At 43.6% G+C, this 14,266-nt stretch overlaps 1 protein-coding gene across 5 annotated transcripts in view; it reads right to left on the bottom strand.

Annotated features, from left to right (window-relative positions):
• Positions 1–14,266, bottom strand: part of RNASEH2B (ribonuclease H2 subunit B) — a 74,948-nt gene that overhangs the window by 36,460 nt on the left and 24,222 nt on the right. For 4 of the 5 annotated variants that reach the window (XM_070471276.1, XM_070471275.1, XM_070471277.1 and 1 more), the window contains exons 3-5: positions 13,868–13,975; positions 8,895–8,971; positions 4,640–4,754 (exon numbers count right to left, since the gene is read on the bottom strand). In XM_070471276.1, the coding sequence (XP_070327377.1) occupies positions 4,640–4,754; positions 8,895–8,971; positions 13,868–13,975 (300 nt within the window). The remainder of the gene's footprint in view (positions 1–4,639; positions 4,755–8,894; positions 8,972–13,867; positions 13,976–14,266) is intronic. The other variant, XM_070471278.1, reaches the window with a different exon arrangement.

Here is a 14,266-nt window from a genome sequence, read left to right as displayed (position 1 = left end):
TTGAGATGATCATACAGTTTTTCTTTTGTTATGCATAAATACGGTGAATCATACTGATTGATTTTCTAACATTCAACCAATTCCATTCCTATGATAAATTCACTTGGTTATAACATACTGTCCTTTTTACATAGTTAATTTGCTATATTTTTAAAGTATTTTTAAGTCTATGATCATAAAGAATATTAAATTACAGTTTTCTTTTTGCTACTCTGGTTTCATAAAATTAGTTGGGAAATATGTCTTTCTTATTTAATTTCTAAAATAATCTAAGTATCATTATTTCTTTGAGTCTTATTTTTTCCTTCAAGTATCGTAGAATTCAACTAATGAAGCCTGCTGGGCCTAGAGTTTTTTTCCTAAGTAGTTTTTAAACTGCAAACTGATTTTGAATTAAACATTCCCTGGACAAGATGATCACAAAAAATATCCAACTTGAATATCCCAAAATGCTATACAAGGACCAAGTGCATAAACTACCACTTAATTTTAAAATTTACCTATTTTGATAAGCAAAGTGGCTTAAAATATTCATGAAGGCCACAGATAACCCATGATTATGAAAAATACCACAACATGTTCTATCAGTTCAGTTCAGTCATGTCTGACTCTTTGGGACCCTATGGACTGCAGCACACCAGGCCTCCCTGTCCATCACCAACACCTGCAGCTTACTCAAACTCATGTCCATCAAGTCAGTGATGCCATCCAACCATCTCATCCTCTGTCACCCCCTTCTCCTCCTGCCTTTTATCCTTCCCAGCATCAGTGTCTTTTCTAGTGAATCAGTTCTTCCCATCAGGTGACCAAAGTATTGGAGCTTCAGCTTCAGCACCAGTGCTCCCAATGAATATTCAGGACTGATTCTCTTCAGGATAGACTGGTTGGATATCCTTGCAGTCCAAGGGACTCTCAAGAGTCTTCTCCAACACCACAGTTCAAAAGCATCAATTCTTCGGTGCCCAGATTTCTTTATAGTCCAACTCCCACATCCATACATAACTACTGGAAAAACCATAGCTTTGACTAGATGGACATTTGTTGGCAAAGTAATGTCTCTGCTTTTTAATATGCTCTCTAGGTTGATCATAGCTTGCCTTCCAAGGAGCAAGGGTCTTTTAATTTCATGGCTTCAGTCAACATCTGCAGTGATTTTGGAGACCAAAAAAATAAAGTCTGCCACTGTTTCCATTGTTTCCCCATCTATTTACCATGAAGTGATGGGACCGGATGCCATGATCTTAGTTTTCTGAATGTTGAGTTTTAAGCCAATTTTTTCACTCTCTTCTTACACCTTCATCAAGAGGCTCTTCACTTTCCTTTCTGCCACAAGGGTGGTGTCTTCTGCCTATCTGAGATTATGGATATTTCTCCCAGCAATCTTGATTCCAGCTTGTACTTCATCCAGCCCGGCATTTCGCATGATCTACTCTGCATATAAGTTAAATAAGCAGGGTGACAATATGCAGCCTTGAGGTACTCCTTTCCCAATATGGAACCAGTTTGTTGTTCCATGTCCAGTTCTAACTGTTGCTTCCTGACCTGCATACAGATTTCTCAGGAGGCAGGTCAAGTGGTCTGGTATTCCCATCTCTTTCAGAATTTTCCAGTTTATTGTGATCCACAGAGTCAAAGGCTTTGGTGTAGTCAATATAGCAGAAGTAGATGTTTTACTTGAATTCCCTTGCTTTTTTGATGATCCAACGGATGTTGGCAATTTGATCTCTGGTGCCTCTGCCTTTTCTAAAGCAAGCTTGAACATCTGGAAGTTCACGATTCATGTACTGTTGAAGCCTAGCTTGGAGAATTTTGAGCATTACTTTGCTAGCATTTGAGATGAGTGCAATTGTGTGGTAGTTTGAACATTCTTGGCATTGCCTTTCTTTGGGATTGTAATGAAAACTGACCTTTTCCAGTCCTGTGGCCACTGCTGAGTTTTCCAAATTTGCTGACATATTGAGTGCAGCACTTTCACAGCAACATCTTTTAGGATTTGAAATAGCTCAACTGGAATTCTATCACCTCCACTAGCTTTATTCACAGTGATGGTTCCTAAGGCCCACTTGACTTCGCATTCCAGGATGTCTGGCTCTAGGTGAGTGATCACACCATCGTGGTTATCTGGGTCATGATGTTTTTTGTACAGTTGTTCTGTGTATTCTTGTCACCTCTTCTTATTATCTTTGCTTCTTTTCTATTGTGTCCTAAACTTAATACTTGCAAGAGTTTGTGAGTTAGATAACATGTACTATGCTGGAAAGGTTTCTTTCCCTAATGTGTCTGGTGCCTGTAAAACTGGTCTTGAACATCTGGGAAGACTGGGTTTACAAAATAAAGATGGAATAAAAAGGAGTCCACAGTCAAATAACATGTTCAGCAATTGGGTAACTGGTTCGCAAACTTGAATTTCCCTGATGTATTGTTGAACAAACTGCCTGGAGCACATTTTCACATCTACTTTCTGAATGTTTTCCACAACTGAGAAACTCATATGGTCTCTTTTTTTTCTCTTGCCTCCTGGGGATAGAAACTTGGCAACAATGCTTGGGGTATTTTAATCAGGTAAGTTTTCCTGGCTCTTCCTGTTAATCATATCTGACAATGCAGAGCAGCTTTTGCTTGCAATATGAAACAGAGCATTACACTCAAGACGAAGTTCATAACCCTTTATTAGTCCTTTCCCCTGTCAACTCTCCACTGAATGGGAGTTTTGGCAAGAAACATGTTGAGCCCCAAAGCTAGCAGAGACACATCGTTTCCTTCACTAATAAAGCGAACAGTAAAGCCACCACCATCACCATTCAGGATACAAGCAACTGTGGCTGGGTTTATCCAGTGGGGAAAAGACAAGGGGTGAAGGTTCTCGTAAACCTAGCAGGCTTAAGTGTTAGCTGCTCAGTTCATGTCTGACTTTTTGCAACTCGTGACTGCTGCTCACCAGGCTCCTCTGTCCGCAGAATTCTCCAGACAAGAATGCTGGAGTGGATTGCCATTCTCTCTTCCAGGGGATCTTCCCAACTCAGGGACTGAACCCAGGCTTCCTGCATTGCAGGCAGATTTTTTACTGTTTGAGCTACCAGGCAAGTCAGACACAACTGAGCCACTAACACCTTCATTTTCAGATATTTTTATTATTGTTTGATTATCCCCACTCTCCTACTTAAACCACTTAACTATATATTAATCAATGGACCATCAAACAAGTGTGTACTGGTCACTTACTATATGTGTGCGTGCATGCTCAGTTGCTCAGTTGTGTCAGACTCTTTGTCATCCCATGGACAGTAGCCTGCCAAGCTCCTCTGTACACAGAATTCTCCAGGCAAGAATACTGGAATGGGTTGCCATGTCCTTCTCTAACAGATTTGCCCAACCCAGGGATTGAACGCAGGTGTCCTGCATTGCAGACAGATTCTTTACCATCTGAACCACCTGGGAAGCCCCACTTACTGTATATCTAGTACTTAAACATTAGGAAAGAATTAAAAATCTCTAGTTAAAAGCCTTAAGATACTAACATTTACCATGCACCCAGCACTCTCTGGGCACTGATTTACTTGTATTATTTCATTTAATTTCTAAAGCATCTCTTTGTGGTAGACACTATTTAATTGCAATACTTAAATAATGTTCATATGCTGGTCATTTAGAGATCTCAACACTCTAAAGCTAAAAGAAGGAAAGCTTTATTTTATGACTTAGAACTTTTCAGGGTACTAATTATAATGTATAGCAGAATATGAGAAGTACTCTTAACCCTTCAAACCCTTCATCTGGCACATCACAGATGCTGAAAAGTTTGAATGATTTGCTCAAAACTATGTAGCAAATACATTTTTAATTTTTCTTGTAGGACATCAGATCCTACAGATTACCAAGTTGTTCCTAAAGAAATTCTTTCCCTGAGATTTAAAGCAAATATATCAAAATATTAAGAGTGGTTGATTATTGGGGATGGGGACAAACAATATTTGTAGTTTTTTCCTCTGAGTTTTCCAGTATTTTAAATTTTTCGATTAAAAAAACTGCTTCACCTGACCATGTATTTTCATTTTCAAAGCAGATATATCAACAACCTTTATACTGTGCATCCCCACAAAACCCAGTTTTCACTTCCCTTACTCTCTACTGCTGTTGCCCTAACTTGTCATTTGTCTCCATCAGAGTCAAAGCAAAATGAGATAAAGGCCAGTATTTTACTTATGACTATCCCTAGAGCCTGGATCTAGTGCTTAATACATGCTTCTTAGTGGATACTCAATAAATGTTTTCTGAATCAATAAAGGCACAGATTTTATGCAAGTTTTACAAATGGAAACCCAAGGCAAAAAGCAGCTGAGGGACTCAGCCAAAGTCACAGCCTCATTCAAAGAACTGAACTAAAGCCCAAGCCTCATGAACCCTGGTCCTGCAGGAGACAGGCCATCATATTTCACTGGTCCAAATTTTGCAGACTGAACAAGCAGTGCAGTTAGAGGAAGAATACTGACAAATGAAAGGGAATCTGAACCTGAACTTTTCCTATAACCCACACGAATAAGCTTCACATTCCATAGGACCTCCAGCTGCTGTGTTCTCAGACAGACCAGCCAGCTTTCCCAGCTGCCATAAGCCTGACTTCAAAGGCCACATGCTATACCTTTCTCCTCTGTCACGTGTCGAAGTAACTTCTCAAGTTCAGGAAGTTTCAGTAACAAGATGCAATCTGGGAACATGTCATCCATCACAACTTGATCCAGAGGTTGAAACTTCCCCTGAAAAAACTGTAAGTCAGTCAGGAGGCAAGCACTCCAGTCAACAGACTCATACATTAAAAATAAATAAATAAAAGAGAAAAAGATACATAATTTCATAGCTGAAACTTTAAACTAAATTCCAAGCCATTTGTTCCATCTAAGAACTCCCTCTATGGGGACAAGCTCCAGAACTGACTCTCAGTTCCCTTTAGAAAGCTCTTGAAAGCACTGGGGATCTATTGACAAGTGGCAAGAAAGGGTTCAATTTAAATATTCTCTTTTTCCTAGATAGTTAAGAATAATCCACAGGCTTTCCAAGTCTCACTGTCTTTAGATTCCTAGCTTAGTCTATTTTTTTCTGTGATCACAGATGTGTTAAATATTTAACTACTTTAAAACAATGTTTTACTTATACGTAATGAACTATGCAGTCATGACATAATCATTACATAATAAACTAACGTTTCGTTCTCCTTTTCTTTACCATGTATACACAAAAAGGTTCTGAAATAAGAAGTTTGTTTGAACATAAAGTCAGTAACAGCTGGGAGAGCTAGACAGGAGAATTGTTGTTTACTGATCTTAAAATAAATTGTATATTAAAAAAAATAGGTAACCATTTCAAAAGTGAATGAAAGTGAAAGTGCTGGTCACTCAGTTGTGTCTGACTCATTGTGACCACATGACTGCCACCCACCGGGCTCCTCTGTCCACAGAATTCTCCAGGCAAGAATACTGGAGTGGCTTGCCATTTCCTTCTCCAGTGGATCTTCCTGCCCCAGGGATCGAACCTGGATCTGTTGCACTGCAGGCAGTTTCTTTACCATCTGACCCACAAGGGAAGTCCCAAGTGAAAGTGTTGGTTGCTCAGTAGTATTTTTCTTAATTAAATAGAGAAAGATCACATCTAAAATGTAGGGGAGGAATATCTGAGTGCCTCATGGTCTATTTTAAGGGGCTTTTAAAGTATTTGAGAGAGACAGCAAAATAGTTTACAATGAATGAAAGCCAACCACCACCATGAGCTTCATTCTGCATCTGCCAACCTGAGCCAGTCACAGCACCCCCAGAGCCTCCCAGAGTGAGGATTAATTCACCAGAGCCAAGCCAGGTTCTTAATGGGAAACAGGGGAACAGTCCCCCTAGATGGAGGGAAGGCCTTTAAAGGTGCATCAGCACAGGCACAAGGCTGGCTGGTGTCTCCTCCCTGCTAGTATGCCCTAGGACACACCAGGAGTGGACGCCATGGGAGTTGCCATCTTCTTCCCGCAGCACTTCCAGGGCCTTCCTGGTGGTGACTAGAACCATTTCTGCTCCTCAGATATACATGGCTTACAAGCCTCACTGCTCTCATGCCCTCATATACTGGTTATCACAGCAGCTTCCAGATAAGGGGAAACATGATTAAACTAAGGAACAAAACTTCACTAAACCACACTAAAGAACAGAGTAAAGATTCAGGAGAGGAGGAGAGTAAGCGAAAGCAAAGTACATTAGGAGAAAGCACAAGTTCACATTTTAAGTCAGTTTTATTACTCAGTATTTATCACAAATTAAATTGATATAAATCCAAAACAGGAGTTTTGGAAAATGGGTCTAAGTACTCAGTGAGAACCCATCAGCTCTTAAACTATTGGCAAACATGTGGAGTGCAAAAATAAGATGTGGTTAAGTGTTTAAATAACACTATTCCTTGATGATGCTATTTCGAAGGTTTTCAAGCTGTGGTTGGTGGCCCCTGGGAGTCCCCTGTACCCTTGCAGGGGGTCCACAAACTTCAAACTACTTTCATAACAATGCTATGATGCTGTCTGCATTTTCATTGTGTTGACATTTGCACTGATGACTCCAGTGCAAAGGTGGGTACAACTGCTGGCTTTTTAACACCAGTCAAGGTGGTGCCGGCGAACTGTCCAGCAGTCACTGTGTTCTCCACTGCCATGGACAAGCAGTTATAAAAATGTCAGTTTACTTAAGGATTTCCTGGACCAAGGAGCAAAACAATTACTTTTATTTAAATCTTGACCCTGGTAAGTCGGTTCAATGTTCTGTGTGATGAAAGTGAAGTGTGGCTAAAGCACTTCTGCTGTCGCTGAGGCTCAAGGAAATGCACTGTGTAACTGTCTGAGTTGTCAGCAGAGCTAGCTGGCCTTTACTCAGATTTTCACCTGAAAACATCACCATGGACTATGGTTATTCAGACTTGAATATCTGGCAGAACATAAATGCAGTGAATCTGTCACTTAAAGAGAAAGACTGACAGTATTGTAGCAAATGAAAAAATTTGAACTTTAAAACAAAAATTAGAATTGCAGAAAATTTGTATCTGTCACTATGACATGCTTCCCAGCATTCAAAGAATTTTCTAAAGAGATCACTCAGTTCAGTTCAGTTCAGTCTCTCAGTCGTGCCCGACTCTTTGTGGCCCCCTGGACTGGAGGACACCAGGCTTCCCTGTCCATCACCAACTCCCGGAGTTTACTCAAACTCATGTCCATCAAGTCAGTGATGCCATCCAACCATCTCATCCTCTGTCATCCCCTTCTCCTCCTGCCTTCAATCTTTCCAGCATCAGGGTCTTTTCCAATGAGTCAGTTCTTCACATCAGGTGACCAAAGGATTGGAGCTTCAGCTTCAACATCAGTCCTTCCAATGAACATTCAGGATTGATTTAATTTAGGATTGACTGGTTGGATCTCCTTGCTATCCAAGGGACTCTCAAGAGTCTTCTCCAACACCACGGTTCAAAAGCATCAATTCTTCGGTGCTCTGCTTTTTTATAGTCCAACTCTCACATCCATACATGACTACTGGAAAAATCATAGCTTTGACTAGACAGACCTTTGTCGGCAAAGTAATGTCTCTGCTTTTTAATACGCTGTCTAGGTTAGTCATAGCTTTTCTTCCAAGGAGCAAATGTCTTTTAACTTCATGGCTGCAGTCACAATCTGCAGTGATTTTGGATCCCAAGAAAATAAAGTCTGTCACTGTTTCCATTATTTCCCCATTTATTTGCCATGAAGCAATGGGAACAGCTGCCATGATCTTAGTTTTCTGAATGTTGAGTTTTAAGCCAGTTTTTTCACTCTCCTTTTTCACTTTCATCAAGAGGCTCTTCAGTTCCTCCAGTAATATTAAATTAACAAAGGTGTGTGCGTGTGCATGCATGCATGTATTCTGTTGACATCTGGAAGACCTGGAAAATTCAGTGAGACATATTTTCCAAATGGGCTTATGATTTTTATTTTCAAAATAAATAAATAAGAAATTTTTTAATTTCTCAGTTTTAATTTCTGATATAGTCAGTGAAACTGTACTGTTAGTTACTCAGTTGTATCTGACTCTTTGCGACCCCATGAACTATAGCCCACCAGTCTCCTCTGTCCATGGAATTCTCCAGGCAAGAATACTGTAGTGGGTTGCTAATCTTCTCCAGGGGGTCTTCCTGACCCAGGGATCGAACCTGGGTCTCAGGCACTGCAGGCGGATTCTTTACCATCTGAGCCCCCTGGGAAGCCCAATGTAGTCAATATTCATAGGTAAAACACACAGGAACAAAAAGCTCTTTGGGATCCTTAATAATTGTCAAGTGTAAAGCTATCCTGGGACCAAAGTATTTCAGAACCTCTGTTTGGAACTATTACTATTAATAAACTCTGTCTTTATATTACAAAGGTAAATTTTACTGTCTGGGATTCCTTAAGTCTCAGCTATAGCTTCCCAGTTAATGAGCTTTTCGCTGGACACACACTCCAGTGTACCTATTTCAGTCTCTCACAAAGAAGAAAATGAAAGACAATAAATCTACTTTCTGCTCTTAAAGATTGAGGTCTTAACATCTGTACTGTATTTCAAAACAAATGAGCTTTTCGTTGTTAGGCTTTGTCAAACAAGGAAGGGAGGTAACACAGAGGATTAGGTGATTCTCAGAAGTCTCCGGTGAACCAGTCCAAGGTCAAGGTGCAGGGTCTCAGGTCTGCCGACCAGTGCTCCAATCTGTGCTGGCACACAAGATGCAGGCGTCCCACGCCAACCAAGCTACATCTCAACTGTGGGGAATCTACATTTGGACCATTGTAAGGAGAGAGAGGAAGTTAAACAAAAAAACCCAATCTATTCTATTTCCCCACTGTCAATATCTCAACCTGGGAAACTCACCTCTTTATCGGCCTTTATAAGGTAGTGGAGAAGCAAAAACAGAGGGTCCATAGGTGTGGCAAAGTGAAGAAGACCTCCTATAGATTAAAAAGAGAATTCAATGCTCTGGAAAGACAACTGAATCATTTCATCTTAATCCTAATGTGGAAACCATCCACTGAAAAACAGATGTGAAATTCCAAATTCAGAAGCTCCCCCTATTTTGGCCCAAGAATCTCTCAAAGGCAGAATGTGGTCCTTGAGGTTCTACTCCAAAGAGCTTCAAACCCTGGTGTAGAGAGGGGAGCCAAGACACTGAACTGGACCTTCAACTTTCCATTTCTTCTTCAGGAATCATTTTTAACAGAGCCCCTCCTCTCCCCACCTCCCATTCCTCCACCGCCCCCCCACCCCTCAAAATAGCAGGGTTGGGGATAGAGAGACAGAATGTGAACCAGGCAAGTATTAGGAAACCAGTGTAAGTCCATCTACAAAGCTGCAGTAAGACGTAATTTCCTGGTGCTTTTGAGGACGAAGCCATGGGAAAGCGATATTATTCCCTCTGTACATGGCTCCTTCTATGTGCTCTGGGCTCACGATCAATGACTCAAAGCTCAGAGGTTGTTACCCACCCCAGATCCTGACCATCCCCCAAAGAAAAAAATGCAGGCGGGTAGGTATCTTAACAAGATTGAGCATAGGAAACTGGGATCTCTGCAGTTAGATAAGTGATGCTCACCAGGCTGAAAGGAAAAAAGACAAATCAAACCAACTAGGCCTCCTGGACCTTACTTTTCTTTAGTCCATCACACCCTCTCCAAACATCCCAGAACCCTTCCATGGAAGTGACAGAGAACAGCAATAAACAGTTCATTTATCTCCATACTTACCAATTTGGTTTCAGGAAACATCTACTGATTTTTATTCTCTAACACTGCAACCCAACTATACAGCCAAGAAATTCTAACCCTAAGTTATATACATGAATACATTTCATAGTATGTTTTAAAAAAAAAATTAAGGACATAATTTTATATGATGACCTTAGTTAGTGATTTTTTTTTAAAGTAGAAGGAAGTTTATGAAAACAATCTATCAGAAGCTCTAAGCCCAGTTTATATGAGACATCTATTATATTCAGAAATTAGAAACAGGTTTCTCAATCTGAAAACAATATCCTAGTGGCCATTCTTAAAAAGAGCTCCTTCTTCAAGGTTACATTTAAAAAGAAGACTATGAAAAAAAACAGGTACCTTTACTGAGAACCAAAAACTAAAAAAAAAAAAGTCTATTAAAAAAAAAAAAAAGCAGGCACCAACTCAGACAGTTCAGAAGAGCTGATCAGTTATTGCCTCTGAATATTTTTCAGTTTCATCTGGATATTACTGTGTCTATGCAGCAAAACCCAAAGGCAACTATATTACACTAGAAGTTGGAACTCTCATATATTATCAAATGAAAAATAATAAAAGGGAACAATAAAAAGGAATGTATACTTGGCACCTACCACAGTCTACCATTGCCTTTTGGCAACTGAAACCACTTCAGATGTTCTCATGCACACAGGTATATGAAATTCACCGCCAGCAATAAACCCTTCTTCTGGATTCCTTACAAGAAAGGTCAAGAGGCCTTTCAACCTTAGCTCCAGGCGGCGGCTTAGACACTCGCCAGAAAGCAGAGGCTTAGGAAGCAACAGACACAAGACAGAGGGACACGGGAAACTGAGATGGCCTCAGCCACCCCGGGATGCACCGCCCGCCCCCAGCCCAAGCAACAGAAAAAATGAGACAGTGGGAACTGAGATGGCCTCAACCACCCCGGGATGCACCGCCTGCCCCCCGCCCAAGCAACAGAAAAAATGAGACAGTGGGAACTGAGATGGCCTCAACCACCCCGGGATGCACTGCCTGCCCCCAGCCCAAGCAACAGAAAAACTGAGATAGTGGGGACTGAGATGGCCTCAACCACCCCGGGATGCACTGCCTGCCCCCAGCCCAAGCAACAGAAAAAATGAGATAGTGGGGACTGAGATGGCCTCAACCACCCCGGGATGCACCGCCCGCCCCCCGCCCAAGCAACAGAAAAAATGAGACAGTGGGAACTGAGATGGCCTCAACCACCCCGGGATGCACCGCCCGCCCCCCGCCCAAGCAACAGAAAAAATGAGACAGTGGGAACTGAGATGGCCTCAACCACCCCAGGATGCACTGCCTGCCCCCAGCCCAAGCAACAGAAAAAATGAGATAGTGGGAACTGAGATGGCCTCAACCACCCCGGGATGCACTGCCTGCCCCCAGCCCAAGCAACAGAAAAAATGAGATAGTGGGAACTGAGATGGCCTCAACCACCCCGGGATGCACCGCCCGCCCCCCGCCCAAGCAACAGAAAAAATGAGATAGTGGGAACTGAGATGGCCTCAACCACCCCGGGATGCACTGCCTGCCCCCAGCCCAAGCAACAGAAAAAATGAGATAGTGGGAACTGAGATGGCCTCAACCATCCCGGGATGCACCGCCCGCCCCCCGCCGAAGCAACAGAAAAAATGAGATAGTGGGAACTGAGATGGCCTCAACCGCCCCGGGATGCACTGCCTGCCCCCCGCCCAAGCAACAGAAAAAATGAGACAGTGGGAACTGAGATGGCCTCAACCACCCAGGGATGCACTGCCTGCCCCCAGCCCAAGCAACAGAAAAAATGAGACAGTGGGAACTGAGATGGCCTCAACCACCCCGGGATGCACTGCCTGCCCCCCGCCCAAGCAACAGAAAAAATGAGATAGTGGGAACTGAGATGGCCTCAACCATCCCGGGATGCACCGCCCGCCCCCCGCCCAAGCAACAGAAAAAATGAGATAGTGGGAACTGAGATGGCCTCAACCATCCCGGGATGCACCGCCCGCCCCCCGCCCAAGCAACAGAAAAAATGAGATAGTGGGAACTGAGATGGCCTCAACCACCCCGGGATGCACTGCCTGCCCCCCGCCCAAGCAACAGAAAAAATGAGATAGTGGGAACTGAGATGGCCTCAACCACCCCAGGATGCACTGCCTGCCCCCAGCCCAAGCAACAGAAAAAATGAGATAGTGGGAACTGAGATGGCCTCAACCACCCCGGGATGCACTGCCTGCCCCCAGCCCAAGCAACAGAAAAAATGAGACAGTGGGAACTGAGATGGCCTCAACCACCCCGGGATGCACCGCCCGCCCCCCGCCCAAGCAACAGAAAAAATGAGATAGTGGGAACTGAGATGGCCTCAACCACCCCGGGATGCACTGCCTGCCCCCAGCCCAAGCAACAGAAAAAATGAGATAGTGGGAACTGAGATGGCCTCAACCATCCCGGGATGCACCGCCCGCCCCCCGCCGAAGCAACAGAAAAAATGAGATAGTGGGAACTGAGATGGCCTCAACCGCCCCGGGATGCACTGCCTGCCCCCCGCCCAAGCAACAGAAAAAATGAGACAGTGGGAACTGAGATGGCCTCAACCACCCAGGGATGCACTGCCTGCCCCCAGCCCAAGCAACAGAAAAAATGAGACAGTGGGAACTGAGATGGCCTCAACCACCCCGGGATGCACTGCCTGCCCCCCGCCCAAGCAACAGAAAAAATGAGATAGTGGGAACTGAGATGGCCTCAACCATCCCGGGATGCACCGCCCGCCCCCCGCCCAAGCAACAGAAAAAATGAGATAGTGGGAACTGAGATGGCCTCAACCATCCCGGGATGCACCGCCCGCCCCCCGCCGAAGCAACAGAAAAAATGAGATAGTGGGAACTGAGATGGCCTCAACCATCCCGGGATGCACCGCCCGCCCCCCGCCCAAGCAACAGAAAAAATGAGATAGTGGGAACTGAGATGGCCTCAACCATCCCGGGATGCACTGCCCGCCCCCCACCCAAGCAACAGAAAAAATGAGATAGTGGGAACTGAGATGGCCTCAACCACCCCGGGATGCACCGCCCGCCCCCAGCCCAAGCAACAGAAAAAATGAGATAGTGGGAACTGAGATGGCCTCAACCACCCCGGGATGCACCGCCCGCCCCCAGCCCAAGCAACAGAAAAAATGAGATAGTGGGAACTGAGATGGCCTCAACCACCACGGGATGCACTGCCTGCCCCCAGCCCAAGCAACAAAAAAAAATGAGATAGCGGGAACTGAGATGGCCTCAACCACTCCAGGACCCCCCACCCCGGCACCCCAGAACTGCCGGGGCTACATTTGGTATCCTGTCTCCTTCAGAGTCCACAATGACCCAAAACAAAGGAAAACTGAGAGAAACTGGGAGTTGAATGTGTGTGTTGGGCGGTAGGGTGAAAGTGAGAGTCACTCAGTCTTGTCCAACTCTTTGTGACCCCATGGACTGTATAGTCCATGCAATTCTCCAGGCCAGAATACTGAAGTGGGTAGCCTTTCCTTTCTCCAGGGATCTTCCCAAACCAGGGATTGAACCCAGGTCTCCTGCACTGCAGGCGGATTCTTTGCCAGCTGAGCCACAAGGGAAGCTCAGGGGACAGGGAGGCTGGGCGGGTTGCAATGGTAATTTATATGACAAAGCATTCAAAATATCTTTGCTCTATTCTATTCTACCAGTATCCATTTGCGATGGAAATAAGATGTTAAAAAAACTTGAAGAATCTCAAAAGTGGCTAAAAGAAGAGCAAAGAGTTTCGGTCAACTCAGTGTGTACTCCATAGTACAAAATTCATCTTACTTCTGACTCAGAGTGTGACAGTGTTTTAGGAGAAAAAAATCAGAGTTGTTATTAATAGCTAAAAATTTCCTGCCACCTAAGACACAAAGTTGTTGATCTAGACTTGTTCCAACCATCTTTCCTTTCTCCTTGATTAAACCCTGCTCTGATGCCAGCAACAAAAAAAACAACTATGGACTAGACTCCAAACCAGGCAGACTGACTCAGACTTCCATGCGTGAAGGACGGCAAAGTCAGTGTACGTGTTTAGTTAATGGAAATACATACACTAGTCACTTACCTGATTGAACTGATTCATTTATAAACCAAGAACGGTTTTTTTCCTTGAAAACTTTTATTTCAAACAGCTGTGGTAGACACATGTTGAACAAGTAAATGGCTCCTTCCCCTGTTAAGACAAATCTGCTTTTTATTTGTAAGTTTCACACACACACACACACACACACACACACACACACACACCCCAGAAGACTAATAGTTCTGAGGACTGTTCCTAATATGAACATAAACATACATATACAGTCTATACAAAGTTACTCCAAGGAAAGCTTGTAGCTATTATACACAAATGCTTGCTTCCCAACTCTGTAATCCTCACTGAACTTAGACCAATAAATACAAAAGGGCAAATCATTTATCTTAACTGCTCCAAAGCCTCTCATTGAGTCCTCCATCACTC

This window comes from Odocoileus virginianus, chromosome 8, assembly GCF_023699985.2.
Source record: "Odocoileus virginianus isolate 20LAN1187 ecotype Illinois chromosome 8, Ovbor_1.2, whole genome shotgun sequence".
NCBI lineage: Eukaryota > Metazoa > Chordata > Mammalia > Artiodactyla > Cervidae > Odocoileus > Odocoileus virginianus.
This window is presented reverse-complemented; position numbering and strand designations above follow the sequence as displayed.